We start from the raw sequence: 25,622 nt of genomic DNA on the forward strand, positions 1-25,622 counted from the left end.
GAACTAAGAAGAGTCAGAAACCCTTTGCTGATGACCAGGCTTGTCCAGGGTGGTTTGAAGAGAAGACCGTTTTCTGCTGCCCACCTCTGCCTGAACAGATTGATTCTGGACACAATTTTGAACCGTAGGGGGCTAACAAGCGTAACAAATTTCCAAGTGAAGCTCAGTTGAGGGACCTTCTGATAATTAAGCTTTATTATTTCTCTTGGGAATACACCACCATTGCACATCCCACACAAACACACACCCCAGCTGTGCCGCTCTGGTTCCATACAGGCTAGGCAACTTCTTCGTTCACAGCTCACCTAACCAGTGCAAATGGGCCACCACAGAGCTCAGAGGGAAAGCCCCCTCCCTCCTAAGTCTCACCCCCTGAACTCCCCCCATTCTGTGTTTACTGGTGACACAGAATGGCTTGGAGATCCTCCGGCAGCGACCTGACCACAACAGTGATGTGCTGATGCACACGCTGCAGCGTCTCCTCCTTCACAGGGAGGTGTTGGCTCCTGGCTTGCACCTGCATGGGGATACAACCAGACCCCTCCTCTGAGTCTACAATCCCGGCAAGATGAGCGCAGGGAAAGAACCCTTTGAACAGGCACTCGAAGCTGAAGGTTGACAGAAAATGCTTCCCGTGTACTGGTCCGCCCCTTGCCTCACGGGAATACCCACTTGGTTGCTTTCCACGCAAAGGCTGCATTGGGGTTAGTTTGTGTTCCATGTGTTCTGGGAGTGGCTTAGATGTGACAGACTGCCTTGACCCCTATCTGGCAAGGGGGGAACTGGGTAAGGCAGACGGACAGCCAGCTTACCAGCTTCTCACGCAGCTTCAGCACCATGTCCACGGCCTCTGCCTCAGATTTGTCCATCATCCAGGCCCTGATGTTCTAAAAGGAGGGATCAGAGGAAGGCCACCTCACTGCCCTGTCTTTCTGGGTGTGCCAGAGCAGCAGCGCCCTGGCCCAGATTCCTATGGAGAGGAGTTTGAGCCAACGAGCTGGAGGACCCCTGAGCCTACTGAGCACGAACCCCGAAGCCCAGAAGGGGGGCAGGGAAATGCTGAGGCCACTCCCCTCCCAATGCTCTAGAGCAGCCAGGCTGCCCTTGCCCTAACAGCAAGGTGACAGACTGCCTGTCAGTCCACGGAAATGGCTCCACTGAGGAGGCCTGTAGGGTGGCTCCATCAATTCAAAGGGGCTCCCCCAGCAGCCTTCCCACCCACCGCTTCACTGACAGCCTCCAAGCGCAGGGCTTCCAGCTTGTGCCTCATCTCTCTGTGCCTCTGACGAAACCAGCCATCGAAGTTGGGTGACTTGAAGAACCGCCTGTTGGGTGTGGGGGGAGACAGAAGGGTGGGCGGATGCCAGAGCAGCCGTTGGTGCCAGTCCAGAGGAGCCGCCCAGGAAGCCTCACGCTGGATGGGCTTGGCCAGATATAACGGGGGTGACCGAATCCTCTGGCGGCTCATCATGGAATGACCCAACCGGCACGGCCTTCCTGGGATATGAATCAGGAGCGGGTCCTTCCAAGTTAGGGTCCTTCCAAAGGAAGCAATGTGAGGAGGAACTGTTTCCCCCCTTCCCTGTGAAAAGGACTTCTGAGCTCCTGCCAGATTTTAGGGGGGCCAGCCTCCAAAAGGGCAGGCTGTATTGGAAGTAGCCCCCCCACTAGTCTCCCCCCACCAGCATGCATTTCCCCTATCTCCAATGGAGGTCATTGGCTATGGCAGGGGTGGGCAAGATTCGGTGGCTGAACCCCACTTAGGCCAGTTTTAAACAAGATGCAACCTTAGGTAACATGCTAAGCTTGGTTAATTTGTTGTGCACGGCACATTTGACTCAAGGCAGTCTTGATCTTATCTTGCACAAGCCCAGTCCGTTTGTTTAAAAAACAAATCCTGCAAATGGGTTAATTCAGCAAGCTCAGCATCCTGTGTAAACTATCTTAATATCCTAGGAGGAGGTGGGTTTAGGTCCCAAGGAGGCAAGACAGGAACGTCCCAGTTTGTGTGGGAATAAACTGAGTGGTCAGTCTTTGGGGAAGGGTGTGTTGCTTTCTGGCCACAGGTGGGACTTTTAAATGTAGAGGATTCAAACATGGGGACCACCCCCTAGTCTGAAGTGGGGTGGCCAAACAGCTCAGCTCAGCGAATCTAGCATATGGCTACCTGTAAAGGCCCAGCCAATCCCCCTTGAGCATACAGGTGAGCTGGGGCCCAGCATGTTCCAAGGTCTTCAGGAAGTCTTCCTGATGGAAAGGGTGGATCTGAGGGGGAGTCTGGTGGGGAGGGGGAGAGAGAGATTGATTGATTGATTGAGAAGCCATTCCTGCTGGGGCAGCCAGAGAGTGAGGCCCACCCCAGCACAGGGAGAAGCTTCCCAGGGCAGGGGCCGGGACCCCAGGACAGGCCAGTGGCTTCTGTGGGTCCCGCGGCAGCAGAGCAGGAGGGGCAGGGGCAGGCCAGAGCAGCCTGGAAAGGCCCTACCTTCCACGGGGTGATGGTCCTCTGCAAAGGCATGAGGCTGGCCATGTAGTGCTCCTAGGAACGAAGAAGCAGGACGGAAGTTGGGGGGGGGCTCTTCTCACGGGCGTCTGCCAAGCAAGCCCCTGCTGGGAGAGGCTATCTGAGAGGCGGTCCTGAGCAGCTCCTTCTCAATGCCTGGAGGTAGCCTCCTCCTAGTGCCTTAGTCTCTCTCCAGACCAGGGGGCTTGCCTGGTGGGGCTGCAGCCCAGCCCCCTTCCTCCCCACTTACCAGGGGGATTATGAAGCTCTGGGTGAGCTCCAAGAGCTGGCGTCTCAGCAGGGCACTCTGGGCCTCAGACGGGCGCTTCTTGCGGATGCCCTGTGGAGCACGGCAGAGAGGTCAGTCAGGATTCATCAGCTCTGCCCTCCTGAAAAGTGAGGCACCCCACTGCAAAGGAGGTGCCAAGGACACCCAGGGCCTTGCCATGGCTGCTCCTGCTCCTCAGGCCGGCCAGCCAGCCTCCGCCTGCCAGGGAAGGGAGGAAATGGCCTCAGGGTCGGGTGCTGCAGGGCAGGAGGTGACGTCTGCAAAGGGACTGAGCTGAAGAAGTCTTGCCTCCTCCAGGCCTGGATGGGAGAAGGCTCTGCTGAAAGAGGGCCATCAGCCTTCATCCTAGCAGGTCCACCAGACACAAGGGCAAGGAGGCAGATCAGGGGTCCCCCTGCCTTTGCTCCTGCTGAGCTGCCCACAAGGGGGGCTCAGGAGTCCCGAGCAGCTTTGGCCCAGAGGCGCCCGGTGGCTGACTTGGGTCCAGAGAATTCTGCTGAAGGGGGAGCAGGTGTTCCCCCATCTGTGCCTCTGGCAGGCCAGCTGGGGAAGGGACAGCACCAGCTGCCCCCCTCACCACTTATTTTTCAGCTGCAACTTTGCGAAGGGAGAAGGGCCAGGAGAGACACCCCCCCCACTGGCCCGGAAGCTTTTGTTTCTGCCCAGCTGCCTGTTTCAGAGCTTCAGCTCTGGCTCACCTTTAAGAGCCTCTTGATCAGCGTCTTGTCCTTGTGCAAGAACATTTTGTATGACGTGTAAAGTCCTGATGCGGGGCCAGAACCAAGCAGAAAAGAAGCAAGGAGGATGGGTGGGGGGAGAGAGAGAGAGAAGGGGCCCGCCCTCCAAGTGAGCTGGAGAACAGGCTGTGTCTTCCTGAGGCCCCCGCACAGGTCTCACCCAGAAGGGCCTCTGCAGGAGCAGCTGAGGATGTGGGATCTGCTCACCTGGCTTGGTGTCCAGTATTTTCAGCTTGGCAAGTTTCTTCAATTTGACCTGCTTGGGCAAGTCCCCTGTGTGGGAGTATTAAAACATGGGAACGCCAGGCCAGGCTGCCATCGCCATCACACCTGCCCAGCACCCACGCAGCAGTGGAACAGCCCGCCTGGCATGGAGAAGGCTGGGCTGCCCCCTGTAGAAGCAGGGGGCCAAACCTTCCCCAGCCTCAGGCTGCCTGGCATCCTGATGTTACATGCAATTCTGGCTCCCACTCCCTCCTCATCCCAGCTCCTCCACTGCTGAGCAGAAAGTGCCCCCGCCCTGCATTACCGGCCATCCGGAGGTCCCCAAGGCGAAGGATGTGGGGCCAGTGCTGCAGCATCTTGATGAAGAAGGGATTTGTGACTCCCAAGAGCACGCTGGGGCTGAAGGGAGCAAGCAGAGGGGTGAGGGAGAGGACTTCTTCCCTGGGGCCCCCACCAGCATCCTTGGCCGGAGGAACTCACGGGGCCTGGGTCCGCGTTGTGTACTCCTTGAACTCGCTGTCGTGGATAGTAAAGTAGGGGCGGAAATCGCAGCAGTACTTCAAGGGCGCAAGGCAGCTGGGGGGGTTGAGAAAACAATTCCTGTCCGAGTGCAGCTGAGAGTGGTGCCGCGCTATGGGAAGGCATGGCTGCCCGGAGAGGGCCCTTTGGCCAACACGCCGCGCTCTCCAGGGCTCCCTATTAGCCACCCGCAGCTTTATAGGGGGCAGAACAGTGGCTAGTAGCAGGCCTGGTACCTGACTAGGGCAAGGACCACCTCGGAGGACACGGCGGGGGATGGAGCCACGACAACCAGGGGCTCCCCAAGCAGAATGAGCTCCCACAGCAGCTGAATATGGACCAGCACCGACTGGAAGCACCTGCTCCAAGACCAGAGAAGGGAACATGGCACACACGTGAACAGAATGCAGACAGGCAAAATGCCTGGCCAAGCCAGTTAAAGAACAAGCACCTGCCTGTGCTCAACAGGAGCTTTGTTTAACCAAGGCTTAGCATCTCCCGCGAGTCCAGTTTGTTGGGCTCAACGTCTGACATGAGCTGAGATTGGGAGTCAGTTTGAACACACGTACAGCCACATCTCCAAACAGGAAGGCTGAGGCCAACGTGCCTCAGTGGATGCCCCGTTCGAAGAGGAGCGTTTTATTTATTTAAATTCATTTGCTGCCCAACTCCAGTGGACTCTGGGCAGTGTGTAAAACTAAAAAAGACAAAAAAAAGAAAAAACCCTAAAAATATTAAATCAACAGCAAAACAGGGTTCCAGCACTGTGCCGAACAACGGAGCCCCCAACCCCATCTGGTTGCCATAAGACAGCTTGTGCTTTTGGACAGGTTATGGGAACATGAGAACCGTTCTGACAATCTGGATGTGGTGTGAATCCAGCCTTGAGTGCCTCCTAGTCTCCTCCCAAAAACCTTCTGGGGAAGGAGATGCCCCACGTTTTTATTGCCAAGGCTTTGCCCCATACTGGCCTGTTTGCCAGCTGCCTCACTGTCTGAACCGTCACCCCCCACCTGGCAGGAGATGCTTTTGCAAGAAGGAGGTGGAGCACTCACCTGAAGAGGTCCAGTTCAGAAACACTGGGGAGGATGAGGGGAGCAGGCAGGAGGTTCTGAGTGAGGAAGAACAGCCAGAAAGGAAGTCAATGGGAAAAGGCAAGACTTTGTGCCCAGAGGCTCAGCCCAGATGAAAAAGCTCCTCTGTCCCATACACTTTGGCAGGAGAAGCAGGCTAGGATCTTTGAAAGAAAAGGCTTAAGGCTTGACCTGGAAGGGCCCAATCTGGCCTCTTCAGGTGGTCTGGACAGAGAAGACCATGCAGCATTCAGAAATAGATTTGGTCTGGAAAAACCAGACCCCAGTTCAGGGTGGAGAGGAAGCGGTTATCTGCCATCCTCCAGATCCCTCCCTGTGGCCTGAGACCTCCCATAGGTGGCATTGCTGTGGCTATTTTTAAGCAAGAACAGGGACACGTCAACCTCCCCACCAACAAAAATGAGCTCGCTGCACCACAGGACATGCACACCAGGGTGTATGGGCTATTTAGACACTGGACATGCAATTTCCTTAGAGGCCAAAATACTAAAACAAGAAAAATGCCCCCCACCAGAGAGCGCAGGAACCCACAGGGAGGTGATCCAAAGGGCTTTATCAGCCACGGGTCCACGGTGGAGTGCAGCACTTCAAGCAGGAAGGCAAGCAACTTTCCAAAGGCATCGAGGCAAGCAAGCCGAGGAGGCACCCCCAGCCCCAGCAGGCTCAGCTCTTACAAGCGCAGCTCGCTTTTCCCTGCACAGCGTCAAGCCCTGCGTTTGTAATGCAGGCGCTCAGGGCAAAGGCCAGAAGGTGGAGCAGGGCCAGGCTGAGCTCCGAGGAGGGCTCACGGGCCCTCCAGAAAGACTCCCGCCTACACTGCCAGCAAAGAGAAGCCCCTCCCAGCTGTTAGCTGGCACAACCCCTCCCCAAATCCAGGCAGCTTTCTCTCACCTCCTGAATCAGTGGCTTGACGGGGCAGGAGTCAGGCCTGTCCACCCGGGAAGGAATCCTCACCTGCATGGTAAACAGCAGAGCACCCAATGGGCTTCCCTCCCTGAAACTGCAGCTGCACTTGGGCATCCTTGCAGAACGAGGCTATGGTTACCTGCACTCCCCATTTCTTCTCCCTGGAAACTCTTGGGAGGGAGTACCTCTGGCACATACCTGAATAACAACCCCCATCACCGGGAGGTTCAGCGTTTGGCCAGGCACAGGGGGCGGCCACTGATCAATCTCACTGCACACTGAAAGAAGCACAAAGTAACTGGGGTGAGAATGTGTGCGCGTGCACGTCTTCCAGCACTTGGACCTACCCCCAATGCTGCAGCTGTTCCCTCATTTCAGTTGCTGTCCTAATGGAGTTCAGCATAGCCCAACTAAGGTCGAGGACTCCGGAAAGAATGATGGATCTAGAGTCCCATCAAGTCCTCCAACATTCCCTCTAAAACCGCTCCTGGCCGTGCACAGACAGCTGGGTGGGTTCGAAACGTGTTATAATCCTAGACCTAAATGCTCTCTTCCCTAAGCGTGAACTAAACAACCCACAGAGCACCAAACTAATAGGCCTCACCTGCCTCCAGACATGGATCGAGCTTCTCAAAGTATTCAGGTGCGATGAGGTGCAGCAGAGAGTGGAAGAGATTCACGTAGGGAAGGTGAGACACCAAGACCAGGGACTGAAACAGAAAGACAAGTGCCCCTAAAAGCAGCCTCCCCCCGGTCCAAGCACCTTCCAGGCAGACAACCCGCGGGCTGCTCCAGCGTGGCCTGTCGACCACGCGGGAAGAGAGCGACCTTCCCAACAGCCTTCCTCGCTTGCCCGACCGGCGTGAGCCAACCTGCCCTTCTTCCATCCCGCCTGAAGGGAGGCTCCGCTCGGCCGGCTTTCCTTACTCCTGTCAGCTGCAGAGCTCGGCCGGCCAGGCCGGGAGCCGTGCCCCCTGGCCGGCTGCGCCTCGACGACGCCCTTTCGCGCCCCTTCACCAAGCAGGCACTTTGCCGGGCCGCTGCGCCCCCGCCTCCGCCCCCTCAGCCAGGCAGGGCTGCGGACCCCGTGGCAAGGGGCTTCCCGCCGCCGCCGCCCTCCGGGGGCTCGGCGCGACTCCGTCCTGCGGCCCTGGCAGTCCGCGGGCGGTCCTTTCCCCGCTCTCCGCCGGTCCCGCAAGGCCGACGCGCCGGGTCCGCCAGGCACCGCGGCAGCCCTCGGCCCCGGCCCCGCAGGCCGCCCGCCCGCTCACCTTCTGGAAGTAGCCGCGCCTGGCGGAGCGGTCCCTGGCCTGCCGGAAGTAAGCGTAGCCGAAGAGGTGGGCGGGCTCCGGCTGCGGGAGAAGCGGCGCCCTGAGCTCCCGCCCCTCGGAGGCGCCCCGGCCGGCGGCTGGGCCCGGGCGCGCCCGGAGGCCTCCGCAGCCCCGCCGACGCGCGCGCGACCCACCTGCAGGCCCGGCGGGGCCTCCCGGCTGCTCCGCCAGTCGCCCTCCGGCGCCGCCCGTCGCCGCCCCGCGGACCGGCGGAAGCGGAAGCTGAACTGCGTGTCCCCGAGGCTCCCTGGGGGCGCAAGCGGGGGGGGTCAGCGGGGTCGCCGCCGGGCGCGGCCCCGCCCCGCCCCGCCCCGCCCCCCCCACTGACCGGAGTAGGAGTCGGGGAAGGCCAGGTAGCAGACGCTGGTCCTCTGCGGGGAGAAGGGCGTGAGACGCGGCGGTGGTGGTGGCGGCGGCGGGAGGGTCGGGGGCCCCCGCCGCCCCGCCGCCTACCGTACCTCCTTCTCGGTCAGGCCGCAGTCCGGCGGGTAGACGAGCTGCGAGAGAGCGGGGCGCCGGTGAGGCCGCGGGACGGGGCGGGACGGGACCCCCCCGCCGCCCCCCCGCGCGACCCACCTCCAGGGCCTGCCCCAGTTCCAGGTCGAAGGTCACCGCGCAGACGCACTCCAGCCAGGCCGACAGCCGTCCCCAGGGCAGCAGCACCAGCAGCGGGGGGCCGCGGCCGCCCGGCGCCGCCATGGCCGCCGGCGGAGCGCGCACGCGCGGAGCGGGAGCCTCCCGGCGCAGCTCGCGGCCCCGTGGGTAGGCACCTCGCGCATGCGCGCTCTCGACCCGCCCCTCTCGGCCGCCATTTGCAGTCGGAGCCGCGGCGAGGGAGGCGGGCGGCCGGCCGGCCCGGGGCGCGAGCGGCGGTGAGAGCGCGTCCCGGGCCGCGTTTCGCTCAGGCCCTGCCTGCGGCCCCCCGGGGAGAAGCGGTGCCTGCTGTCGCGGGTGGGCTCGGCCTTCCTTCGTCGCCCGCGCTGCCCGGCCTGATCTCCCCGGGAGCTGCCCCGCGGCGGGCGCGTCGCCTCGCCCCGCTGACCGAGCCGCGCCCGCTGACAGAGGGAGGGAGGTCCGGCGGCGGCGGCAGCGGCTGCTGCCAGCGGGCCCCTTCCCTGCGGCCCTGGGCGGGGGGAGGCTGGAGCCGGAGGGGCTGGACCCCGCCCTGCCGCCGCCGCTTCGGCCCTTCGGGCGCCGCCGGGCCGGGCCGCGCCGCACCTCCGCCCGGCTCCTCCGCGCGCCCGACGTGGCCGCCCCGAGCGGGGCCCGGCCCGCGGGGCTTGGCCTGAGCCACTCGCGGGGCGAGCAGCGGCTTCGGCCCCTGGCCTGCTGTGCAGCCGCGCGGCGCTGCCGGGTCGTTCCCGGACGCTGCTGCTGCTTCCCGGGGAGGGGAGGGGAGGCCCGGACGAGGCGGCTTCTCGAGGTAGGGAGTTCGGGCGGGGCGGGGCGGGGGCTGATGCCGGCGGCCAGCCTGATCGGGCCGGAGGTAGCCAGGGCAGGAGGCGAGGTCCAGCCAGCGCCTGGCTGCGCGACGGCGGAGATTCCGGCCCCGCTCCTAACCGAGAGACCTCTGCCGGCCCTGCGCAGCCCCCGGCCGGGGAGACTGGGTTTCAGTGGGCCGTGGCTGCCCGCCCCCAGGCCCGGTGCGCAGAGCTGCGAGAAATTCATCCTTTCTCTGACAGCCGGACCGTTAAAGTGCGCATCGGGGTTAAATCTTGGGTACGGGGAGTGCCCAGTTTAAGAACGAGCTCCGTTCGCGGGGTGTGTCCTTAAGTCGGATTTGTACGTAAGCCGGAACAATATTATTGTATAATAACGCGTAGCTGGTATTGTGTAATGAACTCGAACCATTGTGGATTTAACTCAAGTCACTCGAATTTTGCAACAGTAGGCTCTATTCCTATATATGGGTCATCTCTAACCCAGGCGTTCTTAACCCGGAATTATCTGTAATTTACTTATTTATTTTATTAATCAAATTTATACGCCTCCCATCTCACTGTATAAGTGACTCTAGATGGCTTACAAATAAAAAAGTGATAAAAAAAGGATAAAAATCTTTACAAAAATATACAAAACCTAAAAGAAGGAGAGAACGTCCTCAAACCACCAACCACCCCCAGTACTGTGGACCCCCATTTGGTCCCCATGCTAGTTGACAGAGCCAGGTTTTCATGCTCTTCCAGAAGGCCAGAAGAGTGGGGGCCAATCTCACCTCAGATTTGCTAATTCTGTCCCGGGGCTGGGGCCACAAGTACCGCTTTGGGAGGGGGGTTACCCGTGGGGCTGCTGGTTTGTGGAGCCTGCCGCTGCCTTTTAGCAACTCCTGACTAGGCACTGGGTTCTTAGACCACTCCCTGGGCCGCCTTCAGTTGCAGTTGGCAGCACCTTGGACCTGCCTCGGGTTCTTAGATGGCCAGGGGTGCTATTTTCTACTGGCGTCCCTTGGCATCTGCTGTACCCCCTTGGGACTTCAGCCCTTCGTTGTCTTCCTTCCTCTGACAAAGTTCCATCACAGTCCATCTTTACTCTTCATTTTTGTCTATTCTTGAATTTGGTTTTAATGTCAGTAACCGCCCACAGCCATTGGGAGTTGGGTTGCATATAAATCAAATAATTTGTGGTGTTGCAGAGCCCTTTTTAATCCATACAACCTAAGGGTAGGAAAGAGGGACTTGCTGTATGCATTTTCTTCTGCTGCACGTCCATCCGTCCTACTGGAGGGAGGCATGCGGTCCCCCAGTAACCCTTTGTTTTGTTCTAATTCCTGCTCTCTGTGGTAGCTGCTTTCATACATGGAAATCTTTTGCTGCATTTCTGCTTCTGGAAATTAACCGTGTTTTCATGTTCTTCCATTTCTCAGGAGAAGACAACAGATACATTGAATTAAATGGAAGCTTTTTCCAAAGTCAAGTTCTCTTCAGAAGTGGGAAACCAAATGTCTCTCTGCCTGCAGCAAAGTTCTGATTTTTGAAACAAGATTGTCACAAGAGGTAAAAGCTCATCTGGATTATTCCAGGAAACTGGGTTTTGAGATTTATTCAATAACCAGGAACCACAGTAGTGTGTAAAGGAGAGGAAATAAGTGTAATGTGTGCCTTGGAGACCAGACTGCTGTCTGTTTTTCAGAGTGAATAGCCAGATGTCCCTGGGAGTTGAGCAAGGAACTTGTGGCATATTCAGTCAGGAGAAGATGGAGGCAGCACCTGTGCTCATCATTTTGTTATCAAGAAGGTTCCTATAAGAATTGACCTCTTGACTAGCGAACATTGAATTTCAGGTGCCTCAGGCTGGCATTGGCAGGAAGCAGAGGGGTTCACAGCTAAAATCTCGGTCAGAGGCAGTGACTGGGGAGCCTGAATGCACTCCTGTTCTACTTCCAAGGTTAGTCTCAGAGGCATTTCTTTTGGTAATGGTGGAAACAGGAAGCTGGAGGATTTTTAGGTGAAATACCGCAATTGTGGCTTTTTAAACACTGGGCCTGCTATCCAAGACAGCTAAGGGAGCTGGCAGGATCGGGATGGTGGAAGTGCGACCATCCTTGCTCTCTTGATCTCTCAGCGGCTTTCGATACTGTTGACCACGGTATCCTGTTGGGACGGCTCAAGGAATTGGGGGTGGGCGGCATAGTCTTGTGCTGGTTTGCCTCCTTTCTCCGGGGCCGATCCCAATCGGTGGTGATAGGGAGCGAGAGGTCCCATCCTCGGCCCCTCCTTTGTGGGGTGCCACAGGGTTCGGTTCTCTCCCCACTCCTTTTCAACATCTACATGAAACTGCTGGGTGAGATCATCCGTCACCATGGGATGAGGTACCATCAGTACGCTGATGATACGCAATTATACATCTCCATCCCTGGGGAAGTAAGTGATGCCGTGGATGCCCTTTCTTGGTGCCTGGAGGCTGTAAGGGTCTGGATGGGGGGCAACAGGCTTCAGCTGAACCCTGGTAAGACGGAGTGGCTGTGGGTTAATGGCTCCTCTCTATCCGGGACTTTGTCATCTCTGGTGCTTGATGGGGTGGCACTACCCCAGACAGACCCAGTGCGTAATCTGGGGGTCCTCCTGGACTCACGGCTCCTGCTCGAAGAGCAGGTGGCAGCCGTGGCAAGGAGGGCCTTTGCACAACTTCGGGTTGTGCATCAGTTACGCCCTTTCCTGGATTGGGATGCCCTTCGAACAGTCACTCATGCCCTTGTCATCTCGCAGATAGACTACTGCAATGTGCTCTACATGGGGCTACCCTTGAAGAGTATCCGGAAGCTACAGCTGGTCCAGAATGCGGCTTTGCAGGCTATTTTTGGAGCCCCGAGAAGGGCCCATGTAACACCATTGCTCCGTGAGCTGCATTGGGTACCAGTTTGCTTCCGGGTCCAATTCAAGGTGTTGGTTGTTACCTTTAAAGCCCTACATGGCATGGAGCCAGGCTACCTGAAGGATCGCCTCGCCCCCATGATCTCAACCCGTCCCACCCGATCTCACAGAGAAGGCATGCTCCGGACACCCTCAGTAAAAACTCTGTCTAGCGGGGTCCAGAAGGCGGGCCTTCTCTGCGGTAGCCCCCGCTCTTTGGAACATTCTGCCCCCGGAGGTGTGAGTGGCCCCCTCACTCCTGGCCTTCCGAAGGACCTTGAAGACCTGGCTCTGTCACTTGGCCTGGGGTGGGGAGGGAATATCTCAAGCAGGGAGATGGCTAGTCCCATAGTGGCCGACTGTCCCCAGCCCGATTTTCCATCTTCTTGGATTTTCCTTTTGTAGTATTGTTTTAATTCTATATATATTATGTATTTTACATATATTTATAGTTTTGATGTCTTTGTAAGCCGCCCAGAGTCCCCTATTGTGGGGGAGATGGGCGGGGGAGAAATCCAATAGATGATGATGATGATGATGAAGAAGAAGAAGAAGAAGAAGAAGAAGAAGATGTGTTACCAGCTTTGTTTTCTTAGCCTGGTTAGAACTTCCGCAACTACATTAGGTCTGTTTGTGGTTCGCAGAGGCTGCTTTGAAATATGACAGATAAGAAAAATCAGAAGGCCTCAAGCATTAGTGGGATTTCCTTTGGGCATAAATGAAAAACCTGATTTTCCCCTTTACTTAGTGGGACAAACATGCATCAATAATTAGAAAATGATACGATAAGAGGAGGAAAGGGAAAAAGCCCAAAACAGCACATACATTTGGGAGCAATGATCCATGTTTTCAAGTCCACAAAATCCAAACTCCAATTCAGAAGAATTCTCGTGAAACCAGGCCTGGTTCAGATAAATGCTCCTTTATTGGTTGGTACATGCACCTTGAAGCAAAGCATTACTAAAACTAAAGCCTATGTAAAGTTTCCTCTACTTATTCCCCCCCTTTACTACATTGGCGCCAAAATCCTTTCTCACGGACCGGTGGCCTTGTGCATTCCTCCCATTGATAACAGTTCTCAGCCTTCAGACTACCACCAGTTATAGCAATAACCCAAACACAACTATAAACTACCATTCTCCCCCCCCAGATACAAATAGCAGAATCAAATCAAGCAAATACCCATTGACTGCTACAACTTTTAAAAATAACATTTGATTGATGCAGGTTCTGACACGTGTAATTTAAGGAGAGAAAAAATATTTTAAACATCTATATTCAATTACTATATCAGTGGTAAGTTGTTAACAAATGCTTTTTGATACGCCTCAAAAAGGCAGGTTACATTTGTTTGGACAGTGCCATTAATTGGACAGTTTTTCAGAACTCTTTGTTTCTTCATTAATTTTTCAGTCAGTGCTATTTCCCACACCTTTAAATATAATGTATCCATAGCAAGATAGCTTTTTTAAAAATATATTTTTGCTATTTAATCTAGTAGTTAACAGTAGGATTAAACTTATTTCTTGTGTTACAGCAATTTATAAATATTGGGAAATATGGACTACAGATCTACAATAGGATTCATAAACAAAGGTTTTTAAATTAGGTCTCCAATTTACTCAAACAACTGACCAGGATAAATGGGCATCATTCCCCTTTAGAGGATAATACTTACCAGTGGGATGTCCACTGTGGGAGCAGAGTCTAGAAAAGGTTTAGTACAGTGCTATTTCACAGAACTAAACTTTTATTTTTTTAATATATTTTTATTGAAGAAAATTTTTACAAAGCTAAAAGCTACAGAAAAATAAAAAGGAATATAGAAAAGTGAAAGATAGAAGATAGAAGAAAAGGTATAGTATACATCCAGAAAAAAGAAAAAAATGTTTAAAGAAGAGACTTTGTTGCAGCAATTACAAACATTGTTAATACTATTTCCGCCCTCCCAAATTAATAACATAGTTCCCTTCTTGGTATATACAGCACTTTTTAATCAGTAAGTCCAGAGATCACCAGTTCATTTTTATCAATTTTCAGCAAAAAAAGTCCATAAAGGGTTTCCAATCTTTCATAAAAGTAACTTGCTTCTTCTACAGAACTAAACTTTTAGAAGTATGTATTAAAATCTTAGTATTGAGAGGAAATTATGTTGACCTGACAAATGACGCTCTAGTGCTAAATCAGTCTGTACCCATTAAATGTTATTTTAATTTCTAGTAATAATAAATGGCCCTAACCAATCTTGGATGACCTCAAAAAACTAAGCAGGAGTTGACCTGGTTAATACATAGATGGGTGACATTAGGAAATCCCAGTGTTTTCTAGGCTAGACGGGGAAGTTGCAAAAACATGGCAGAAGAAAGCAGTGGCAGAAAACTTCTTTATTATCACCAGAAAACTCTTTGCAAGCTGAATTTTAAGTAATTGGGGCAAAAATATCAGAACAATGTTTCTGATGCTATATATAAGCCTTGGTCATACTTTGTATTGTTTAATTCTGGGCATTTTGCAGTTGTGTATAAATAAGAATTTTTTGTTGAGAAATTAGGAGAGCTTGAAATAAAAATGGAAGGAAAAAGGATAATTTAAAAGTCCTTTGGCAGATATTTTATTCAGAAGTGATACTTTATTGAGTAAAATAAATCCAGGACCAGGCTGTTCCTGAATATTTTGTTTTTAAATGATCTGTTCTAGGGAAACCATTTACTGAGTTTCCAAATGGTGTTATGGTGTGTTGAATGTTATATAAGTACAACTAAAGATAAATATATTGCCATTAATTAAAACAATTACACGAAAGAGGCTATAGGTGCCAAGGTATAAAAACTTAAACTAAATGCTTTGGTTTGTTGTGCAATATCCTACCTTTCTACTATGACAAGTACTTGAGAACCCTACCACAATTTAAAAAACAAGGCCAATGTCCATAAAATTATTTTTGTACTAGAACAGGTACTAAAAGTTAGATAATAGTTAAAACCACAATGACAGAGGTGCTTCTTTGCAGGTTTTCTAAATATCAAGGTAGCTGGAGCCAAGCAGCTGGATGAATTGCAGGGGAAGGCCCCCTTTGGTGTACCAGAAACCTGGGTGTCTGACCGCAGGGGTATTTGACTTCCCTCTGTGGAAAGGGGGAAGGTCCTCTAGCCGGGTGGCGCTCTGATCAGCCAAATGGCCCTTTTCCTGTTTGTAAGACTGAGGGCATGTGCCTGTTAAATTATCTTATTTGTTTATGTTCACTGTCTGCCAGGTTTCCGAGATAGCTTAGGACAGAAATAGGCTTGCTTATTGGTTTTTTTTTTTTTAACTAAGGCAGGTGTGAGTGTGTAAGCCACCTGTGTTAGAAGGAACAGTTTCACATCCAGTTTCTTGGCTGTAGGACTGACTTGGCTGCATTTGAATCACTCTTAGTTCAGATGATTCAAAATTAGTGAGACAGCTGCCACTCCACAGCTTTTTGTGAGTAAGGGCTGACTTTCATGAGACACTGTACCTTGAGAATTGTTTCCTCAATAGAATCTTGGAGGAAGTATACAGACGGTACTCAGTTGTGTATTTCAACCTTGGCTAGCCAAGCAAGGCTGTGCGAGATTGGATGGGGAGCAAGAACCCTAGCAAGAGTGAGTGATTGTGAGTGTTTGGTCCCTTTGGCGATGGGGATTTCCTGTCTTTGACTGTAAACAGGGTTGCACTACCCCATTTGGGTTTGATATGCAACCTGGGTGTCTTGGATTCATTTACAAGGACTGGTAGCAGCTGTGGCCAGGAGGGCCTTAGCATAGATTCATCTTGGGCACCAGTTGTGCCCCTGCTCGGACCGGGAGGCCTTTATGATCGCTCAAGCCTCCATCACCTTGTGGATGGATTATTGCAATGCGTTGTACATGGAGCTGCCTTTGAAGACCACATGGAAGTTCTACATGGGACGGAGCCTAGTAATTTGAGGGACCATCTGAATCCTTTGGCTTCTGCCAGTCCTGTAAGATCTGACAGCTAGCTTGCTCTGGGTCCTGTCAATTAAGCAGTGCCATCTAGCAATACTCAGGAAGAGGTTCTTCTCTGCCATTAACCCACCCTATGGAACAGTGTTTCCCCAGAGATTTGTATGGCCCCCACCTTACTTGCCTTTAAAAGAGCATTACCATCGTGGCTGTTCCCCAGGCCTTGGGTTAGTCTGGTTGTGGGGCTTTGTTGTCTGTTTTTGTCTGCTGGTGCTGTTCCTTTCAAGTGATGCTATCTGCTGGATTTTTTTGTTGAGTTTATGTTAAGCTGCCCAGAGTCATTTGAAGTAGAAATTTGATTAATAAATAAATGTTGCTGCATTACAGAGCAAGACTTCCATGGCCCATTGTTAATCAATTTGATCTTACAATTTTCAGCCGAAAGGATTAAAAAAAGAATCCTAGGGGTAATAATGTTTTACTTTAGTAGGCTTTATTTTTATAATTTACCTGTATTTATGTTTTTAACTCTTGTTTCCAGAGTGGTTTGGCAAGTGGGTGGCCTTATGAATTGGATGAATGAATGCATAAATAAAAATAATTGCAAGTCAAATTTTGCCAGCACAAGTATGAATAGTTTGGAAGACGTGACCAAAATTCAGAATGAGCTCTGTCTGGATATAATTTAAAAGGGATGAGTCCCTGCAACCACAGATACTTCAATCCTGGGGAATGTTTTTTCTTTCCAAACTGGGAAATTTCCTAAAGCCACGGTAACAGCTAGTTAGCTGTGAGTAGGAAGTGGAGAGGCAGGGATAGTGGCAGGCTGGATACCATCTACAGGGCAGTCAAAAACCAAGCATGAAAGGATTAAGGAGTACCGTGTTCAAAAATGTATGATGCTTCCTTCACTGGTGATTCATAAATACTTTGTCAACAAAGAGTCTATTTTTAAGCCACCAGGCAAGAGCATGTTATTTTACAACTGGGTTCACACATATTAAGACATGGTTTTATTAACCATACTTTGCTGACTAAAGCTGCAGTTGGCTGAATTTATCCATGAACCTTAGCCATAAACCTTTATTTATAAACCCTTCCCCATTGTGTTTCATTCTCTGCAGATTTGGGTGCAGTTGCTCTCAGTTATTTAATAGAGCGTTAACATTATGCCTAATTCTGTGAAATAAGAGTTTGTGGAACTGGGGGAACAAAGACTTTTTCTAAGAGCATGGGACATTGGAAGTGTGGCTATACAGGTAGTCCCTGGGTTAAGAACACCTGAGTTACAGACAACCCATAGTTAAGAACGGAGACTTCTGTAGCAAAATTCAAGTTAAATACACAATGGTTCGAGGTCATGACACAATACTACTTATACAGTATTATACAATAGCACTGTTCCAGTTTATGTACAAATTTGACTTAAGGGCAGACCTTGGGAATGGAACTTGTTCTTAAACTGGGAACTACCTGTACAATAATTGAGTTGAGGCAAGCCATAAGTTATCCTGGCAAGTTCTAAGAGTCTGTTTCCAAGCAAAAAAGCAAGATTATTTCAGAATCTTCTTTAAGCAGATCTATTGAAAGGGAAACAGATTAGGTCACACAAATTGTGGTACTTGTGTATATTTACTTCAGCATGCAGTTTATACTTGTTAGGGTGGAATTTCTTGATTCCTTTGATGAACTGGGGAGGTAGCTGTCTGTTTTCCTGATAAAGGAAAAATGTGTAAATGTTCTGTGTTGCAAACCACCACCCTCTTTCCCAGCTCTTCTCAGCCCGTTAAGCATCCGGTCTAACCAATTGGGAATCGAAATACAGTACAAGCATCCCTGACAGATTGCTTTCTAGTCCGGGCTTTCACACATCTGGTAGAAGGGGGTTTGCCACTTCTGAGGAATTACTGCACTAAACTGTTTTTCAAATGTTTGATTGGAAAATTGCTTTCTTGTGACTTAAACCCATTACTCCATGTCCTGTATTCCAGAACAGTAGAGAATAGGGCTTAACTTGTTTTTTTAATTGCTTTTTAATTAATAACAAAAAAGAAAAAACACAAAAATAATAATACACTATCAGGAAGAAGAAAAAAATTAAAAAGTGCTGTTACAAAAAAGTGACAGAAATACAACAAAGGAAATATAAAGTTGGCATAATATATCGGTATTAAAAATAAATAGTCACAAATTGTTTTTATGTGTGTGTGTGTGTGTGTGTGTGTATCTATAATGCAAATATTTAGTTGCATATATATTTCCAATGCACTTATGTGACTATCATATTTTTTTTTAACCTATTGTATTTTGTATAAACAAGTCCCATATTTCATGATTCTCGTCCATACAAAGTCTAGGTCTACAGGCAATCGGCTCATAGGCGGCTAGTGCAATCAGGTCTTCAGTCCATTGAGTGAATGGGGCCATACATTTATCTTTTCAATGCTGCAATATCAGCCTTTTGACCATCGTAAGGGCACGGCAATTCCATTTATGTTGTCCAGCTGTCAAATTCCATGTACTATGTGTACAGTTCAAAAGAATATTATCCTCTGAAAATTTTAGCCTTTGTTGCATAATCACATTTATATAGTTCACTACTTTCTATCAAAACTTAGTAAGTATAGCACATTGTGAAAACATACGTTTTAAAGAGGCACTGTCCTTATTACATCTCCCACAAAATCCTTTTCTGTACAAATGCCATGGAGTCCAATAAATTCTAAATATTTTTTGTTGTATAATCGTAGTTTAAGGTCCATTGACACTCTTGCTATAGAAGTTAAGACACTCTCCCATTGTCTAGGCAATATAGAAACCTCTAATTTTTTATTCCACTCATCCCTTAACATCTGTATATCAAATTGATTTATTGATAACAAATATCTATAAAAGCTAATAGATTTTTTAGTTCTAAAGGATTTAACAAGTTGTTCTAGTATCTTGGTTGCATTGGAAGCTGAAAATGCTGCTGGTCCAAACAATGTTAACAAATGTAGCTGTAGATATTGCCATTGGGATACAGATGATACTTATTTCTTAACACAGCATATGTTAAAAATTCATCTTCATCATATCAGTTGGTCCAGAGTCAATGTCCCTGTTTCCATCCAACTTTTCCCCAATTTTTAATGTTGGGTTTCCCCATTGAGTCAATTTAGCATGGGAAAAAGGATCAAATCTTTTTTTATTAGACCATTCATTCATTCATTCATTCATTCAATTTATATAGCCGCCCATCTTAGACCAGTGACTCTGGGTGGCTAACAATAATAAAAACAAACACTTAAAACAATACAGAGAATTAAATAGGAATACAGCCAAGAAATCTTAAAAAACCATCGGTGTCATCATAGCCTGGGCATAAAGCCAGGTCTTCAAGGCCTTCCGAAAAGCCAAAAGGGTTGGGGCCATCTTAATCTCAGGAGGGAGGATGTTCCGTAGGACAGGCGCCACAGCGGAAAAGGCATGTCTCCTGGTCTCTGCCAGCTGACATTCCTTGGCTGACGGGATCCGGAGCATGCCCATCCTGCCGGAAGGATTGGACAGGTAGAAACAACTGGGAGAAGACGTCTCTCAGGTAACCTGGTCCCAAGCCATGAAGGGCCTTAAAGATGACAACCAGCACCTTGAATTGCACCCCGAAACACACCACAACCAATGCAGCTCCCAAAGCAGTGGTATTACATGTGCCAAGTAGATGTTATTTACAACCTGGGCAGCTGCATTCTGTACCAGCTGAAGCTTCCGAATGCTCTTCAGGGGCAGCCCCTTGTAGAGTACATTGCAGTAGTCCAAATGGGAGGTCACGGTATGAGGGACAGTGAGTAGAGCCTCCTGGTCCCGTAATGCGCACAACTGATGCACAACCCGAAGGTGTGCAAAGGCCCTCTTAGCCACGGCTGCCACCTGCTCTTCCAGCAGGAGCTGTGAGTCCAAGAGGACCCCCAGATTGCGCACCGGGTTTATCTGGGGCAGTGCCGCCCCATCCAGAACCAAAGATGGAAAAACCTTGGTACTGGGAGGCCCAGACACCCAAAGCCATTCAGTCTTGCTTGGGTTGAGCCAGAGCCTATTGCGCCCCATCCAGGTCACTGCAGCCTTCAGGCACTGAGATAGGACATCCATGGCATCACTCAGCATGGGGAGGAGATATAAAGCTGGATATCATCAGCATACTGATGATACCTCACTGTGAACTGTCAGATCACCTCACCCAGCGGGCTCATGTCGATGTTAAATAAGAGGGGCGAGAGAACCGAGCGCTGTGGCACCCCACACAGTAGGGGCCATGACTGGACCTCTCCCCTCCTACCAACACTGACTGGAACTGACGCCACAGGAAAAAGAACCAGCACAACACAGTGCCGCCCACCCCCAACTCCTGAAGCTCCTCCAGAAGGGTACCATGATTGATGGAATCGAAGGCTGCCAAGAGGCCAAGAAGAGCAAGGATGGAAGCACTGCCCCATCCCTCTCCCGCCAGAGGTCATCCAAGAGCATGATCAATGCTGTCTCAGTCCCATATCCTGGCTTGAATTCTGACTGAAAGGTGTCCAGATAATCCACTTCATCCAGAGTCCTTTGAAGCTGCCGTGCGACCACTTTCTCAACAACCTTCCCTAAAAAGGGGAGGTTGGAGACTGGACGAAAACTATCCAGATTAGTTGGGTCGAGTGATGGCCCCTTGAGGAGGGGGTGCACCACTGCCTCCTTAAGAGCTGGCGGGACCACCCTCTCTCTCAAAGAGGAATTAACCACCGCCCAGACCCAATTACATGTCCTCTCCCGGGCAGCCTTGACCAGCCAGGAGGGGTGCAGATCTAACATAGAAGTGGCTGAACTAACAGCTACAAGAACCCTGTCCACTTCTTCAGGTTCAACAGGCTCAAACTCCTCCCAGATAACCACGCAAGACTCAGCCCCTGTAGCCCCCACTAATCTTGCATCAAGACTGGCATTCAGTACATAGCGGATGTGAGTGACTTTCCTTGCCGGATGCTCAGCGTATTCCTCACAACCGCCCTGAAGGTAGACCTCTGAATTACTCCCTCTGAGGAGGGTCCGGGTCACCTGAAACAGGGCCTCTGAGCAGCTGTCTGCAGATGCAATAAAGGTGGAGAAATAATTACGTTTCGCCACCCTTACTGCCACGAGGTAGGCTCTAATCACAGCTCTAGCTCACGTTCGATCATTTTCGCTCCCCGTCTTCCGCCAGTGGCGCTCTAGGCGTCTCTTAGCCCTCTTAAGCTTCCTCAGCTCTTCCGTATACCACGGGGAGCTGTGGCCACAGAGAGGCTGCTCAGGTGCGATCCGATCCAAAGCCATGGCCGCGCTCTTGTTTCATGTGGCCACCAAGGCTTTGGTTGGACCGTGCAGCAGACTTCCCAGAACAACCCCAAGCTCCCTCTGAAACCAGTTGAGTCCATCAGTTGCCTGGGGCGGGCCGATCTAATAGGGCGCACCTCCCTGCGGGGGAGGGTGGTGCCAGAGAACTGGAGGCTCGCCAGGAAGTGGTCTGACTATGACAGGAGAAACCAGAACCTCCCCCAATTTCAGAACACTCTGCCACTGCTCCGACAGAAAAACTAGGTCAGGCGAATGACCATTATAATGCTTCGGGCCCTGGATGACTTGGCTGTCGTGGTGGCCATGAACTCCCAGGCTACCTCCGACCCTGCCCCCAAGAAAAGAAGGTTTGACATTCCATTCCATTCCATCGGTTTCTGATATAATCATTTCCAAAGATTGGAGTTCTTTTGTATTTAGATTCTAATACTGTCCATCCAACCAAAGGTGCTGTATATGTATATTCCAACATTGCCCAAATTGGAAAATTAACACCAATTGTTGGCTTCCAATATTTAATACTTGACGATAGGTAACCTTGACAATATAGCTCCAGATTCAGAAAACCAAATTGTCCCTCGTTAATTGGTAGTTGCATTTTCTGTAAAGATATTCTTGGAATCAAAGAATGCCATAAAAATTTTCTAAACAATTTATTTTCTGAAAATATCTTCTAGTTAATTGAACAGGAATTCGTCTCAGAATATAAATTAATCTGGGAATAATATTCATTTTGAGAGCATTCATCTTTCCCCAAAGGGTGAGGTGCAATGACTCCCATCTATCCATATCTAAAGAAACCTCTTTACATATTTATATTAGATCTTCGGGCTTGACCTGTTTGATGTCCTTTCAGGTATTTGAAGAGTGCTAGTCTAACTCACTGTTAGTTTTCAGAAGTTTAAGCATTCCTAATTCCTTCAATCTTCCTTTGTAGGGTTTGGTTCCTAATCCCCTAATTATTTTTCTTGCTTTTCTCTGAAAAGCAGATTATTTCCAGTTTATTTACTTACTTCTCTATTAGATTGTACCTATCACAATTAAAAAGACTCTTAATGGTTTATAGTATTCCATTAGAACAGCAATAAAAATTCATGGTACATTTAGATCAAGAAAGAGAAGTAGAAAACGGCAATTAAAAAACCCCTCTGACCACATACACAAGCTAATAAACCGATGGCATCACTTTAAATTCCAAAGGGTTTCTGGATTGGTTCAATTTTTAATAATGTAAGCAAGCCAACAGCAGGGGAGGTGATTGAATTTCAGAGGAGAGCAGGAAGGGAATTCAATAATGCAATGTACTAATAGAAAAACAGTATCTGTGGATCTCTATTCCCCTCTCCTGTTAGTGGGGATCCATTTATCCTTTCTCCCAGGAAATTTACTTATTTATTTATTAATCACATTTATATGGCTGCTCATCTTACAAAAAGTGACTCTGGGCAGTGTACAACAATCAATAAAAACAAATATAAATCATTATAAAAATATAAAAAGTCATTAAAAATGAAAAACACTAAAAAATTTAACACATATACATACCATGTGGAGAGAGTAAAAAGATCAACCTCAGTGGAGCCATTTAAAAATGTCTCTGGTTCCCTGTGGCCCCCAGGCCCGGTGACATAACCAGGTCTTGAGGGACTTCTGGATTGATAGCAGGGATGGAGCTAACCTGACTTCGGGGGTGGGGGGAGAATGTTCCATAGGGTGGGAGCCATGACAGAGAAGGCCTGCCTCCTGGGACCCACCAAACTTAGGACCCTGGCAGATGGTACCCGCAACATGCTTTCTCTGCCAGATTTAATAAAAATCAGGAGATTTGAAAGCAGTTGCACTGTTCTGCAAGACTGTCCTGCAAATATCTCTCTGTTAAGCCATATAGGGCTTTAAAACCAAGGCTTTGAATTGCCAATAGAAGAGAATTTGCATAGCTCAGGGTTGAACTGTGGAGTCCTTGGGGTTCTCTGAACTTGGTTGTTTTCTGGCAAACATTTCGTTACCTGGCTAGGTAACATCTTCAGTGCTAGAATGGAATGGGGTTTGCTCTCTGTTTATATACAGTGGCATGCCCTGCCAGTGTTGGTTGGGCTGGGGGTTTTGTTTTGTTTTATTTTTTCCCTCTTGTACTTCCTTGATTGGGGTATTGTTTACTGCTGATTGTATGTCTGGTGATAATCTTGGTGTTAATCTCTGCTTATCTGGGTGATGATTGCTGGTGAGATGTTCTGGTCTTTTGTTTTCCTTTTTATTGTCTCTTTTGAATAGTGTGTAGATGTTGTTTATCTCTGTGTGCCTGTTGATGGCTGTCTTGTCTGAATACCAAGCTTCCAGGAATTGCCTCGCATTTTTGGATTTAGCATGCCACTATATATAAACAGAGAGCAAACCCTGTTCCATTCTAGCACTAACGATGTTACCTAGCCGGGTAACAAAACATTTGCAAGAAAACAAGCTCAGAGAACCCTGAGGACTCCACTTTGAATTGCATCTAGAAGCCTATGGGAAGCCAATGTATGCCTGGAGCATTGCTGTTGTGTGCACATGTAGGTAGGTGTATCCCAGCGAACAATCAGGCCTCATCATTCTGAGTCAGTTGCAGCTTTTTAGTGGTCTTCCAAGGCAGCCCCTGTCTAGTCAAATGGTGATGAGGGCGTGAGTCATTGTTATAGGGTCCTCTTGCTCCAGGTAGGGCTGTAACTGGCACATCATCCAGCAATAGCTGTGGGTCCAGAAGGCCCCCCAAGTTGTGGACCTGCTTCCACAGGGGTAGTGCCACCCTGTCAAGAGACAGCCCTTAAATTTTTTAAAGTAAAGATACACAGTGTAGACTGTCTTTCCTCATGGGTCTTAGAAAGCTCCCTGGTTTACAGAGGAGCTTCAGGAGATGAAGAAGCAGGAGAGGTGCCTAGAGCACTTGCTGGAGAAATAAAAGAACTCAATCCAATTGAGCATGGGTAAGAACCTTTATTAAGGTTCTTGTGGTAATGAACAGCAAAACGTGATTATTTTTCCACTCTTTATTGCATCTACAGATAGTTGGCCAGCAGCCCTGTTCAGCATCACCCAGGCCCTCTTAAATAGGGATGGGCTTGAGGAACATCTGTGAGGGAGCTGTGAAGATTTTTTTAGACTTTTGTCAGAAAAAGTAGCTCAGATACACTCTGTGTTTGACTGGGTAGGAAGTCCTTAGGAATTGATTGAGGCATGGTTTAGCATGGCTTTCTAGGAAGTGTTCCAACCTCTTGGTCTCAAGAAAGTGGACAGCATCCTTAGGACTATAAAGGGGTCCTGTGTATTAGATCCTTGTCCCTCCTGGCTGTTAAGTCCTCTTGGGAGATTATGTATGTTTGATACAGGTGGAGGGAGGGGATGATTCCACCAGCTCTCAAAGAAGCAATGGTCTACCCCTTCTGAAGAAACCATCCCCGGATCCAAGGATTCTGGACAATTTTCATCCTCTCTTCAACCTTCCCATTTTAGGGAAGGATGTTGAGAGTGGTTTGCAGCTCCAGAGAGCCCTGGAAGAAACAGATTACCTGGACCCTTTTCAGTCTGGATTATAGTTCTGAGACTTTATTGGTTGCACTTGTAGATGACGTGTGGCAGAGCCATGATGGAGATACTACATCCATCATGGCCTTCCTTGATCTCAGAAGGTTTTGATACCATTGATAATGGTATGTTTTTTTGGATCAATTTCCAAAGTAGTAGGGAGTAGGGAGCAGGGTACTGCAGTGGTTCTTGTTTCCCCAAGGCTAGTTCCAGTCAGTATTTTGGGGTGGGAAGAGTTCTAGTCCTAGACCCTTACTTTTGGGGATTCCTCTGGGCTCTCTCTTTTCTCTACTCCTATTTCACATCTACATGGTGTTATATGAAGCTAACCATTGATATGGATACCCTCAATATACTGATGACATATCGTTCTTAATCTTTACCCTAGCCCAACCAAGTGATGGTATCAAGATTCTTTCCCGGGAGGCTCTGAGATTCTGGTTGAGAAAGTACAAGCTTCAGTTCAACCCAAGCAAGATCAAGTGACTATTGGTTTTAGGGCATCTTGAATATGAAGGTTTTCCATCTTTAGTTCTGGAGGGCTAGCACTCCCCCAGCAGAACTAGTATGAAATTTGGGGATCCTCTTGGACTCATGGCTCCTGCCGAAGTAGGTGACTGTCATAGCCAAGAGGGCCTTTGCACAACTTTTGGTGTGCCAGTTGCACCTATTCCTGCATTGTGAAGCTCTGCTCATGGTCACTCATGCCTTGGTCACTTCTTATTTGAACTATTACAGCACACTGTACGTGGGGCTGCCTTTGAAGATCATTCAGAAACTACAGTTGGTCCAAAATGTAGCCCTGCATGTTACAGGCG

General features: G+C 49.8%; 2 protein-coding genes across 31 annotated transcripts in view; one reads left to right on the forward strand and one right to left on the reverse strand.

Moving 5' to 3' along the window:
- Window positions 1–167: 167 nt before the first annotated feature.
- Window positions 168–8,316, reverse strand: DENND6B (DENN domain containing 6B). 4 transcript variants are annotated; one of them, XM_088129106.1, is made up of 20 exons: window positions 8,181–8,316; window positions 8,063–8,101; window positions 7,933–7,975; window positions 7,739–7,851; window positions 7,545–7,625; window positions 6,878–6,983; window positions 6,472–6,551; window positions 6,259–6,321; window positions 5,329–5,384; window positions 4,510–4,632; window positions 4,235–4,330; window positions 4,059–4,153; window positions 3,737–3,802; window positions 3,491–3,555; window positions 2,754–2,843; window positions 2,486–2,539; window positions 2,168–2,277; window positions 1,223–1,325; window positions 813–887; window positions 168–517 (listed from the first exon to the last, which is right to left on the reverse strand). In XM_088129106.1, exons 1-20 carry the CDS (start codon window positions 8,301–8,303, stop codon window positions 395–397), a joined length of 1,704 nt encoding a protein of 567 aa, XP_087985232.1. In that variant the 5' UTR covers window positions 8,304–8,316; the 3' UTR covers window positions 168–394. The 4 variants fall into 4 exon arrangements, 3 of the variants coding, with proteins under 3 accessions (XP_087985232.1, XP_087985234.1, XP_087985233.1); XR_015793579.1 differs by lacking the exon at window positions 1,223–1,325; XM_088129108.1 differs by lacking the exon at window positions 7,545–7,625.
- The window catches only part of PPP6R2 (protein phosphatase 6 regulatory subunit 2), a 92,738-nt gene continuing 75,349 nt past the window's right edge, over window positions 8,234–25,622 (forward strand). For 19 of the 27 annotated variants that reach the window (XR_015793570.1, XR_015793573.1, XR_015793578.1 and 16 more), the window contains exons 1-2: window positions 8,397–8,476; window positions 10,468–10,597. The gene's annotated coding sequence lies outside the window, so the exon portion shown is untranslated. The other 8 variants (XM_088129085.1, XM_088129089.1, XM_088129090.1 and 5 more) reach the window with 8 other exon arrangements.

Source organism: Python bivittatus, unplaced genomic scaffold (genome assembly GCF_059951505.1).
Source record: "Python bivittatus isolate LINGU-HERP-01145 unplaced genomic scaffold, Pbiv_v1 ctg000730_np1212, whole genome shotgun sequence".
Lineage (NCBI taxonomy): Eukaryota > Metazoa > Chordata > Lepidosauria > Squamata > Pythonidae > Python > Python bivittatus.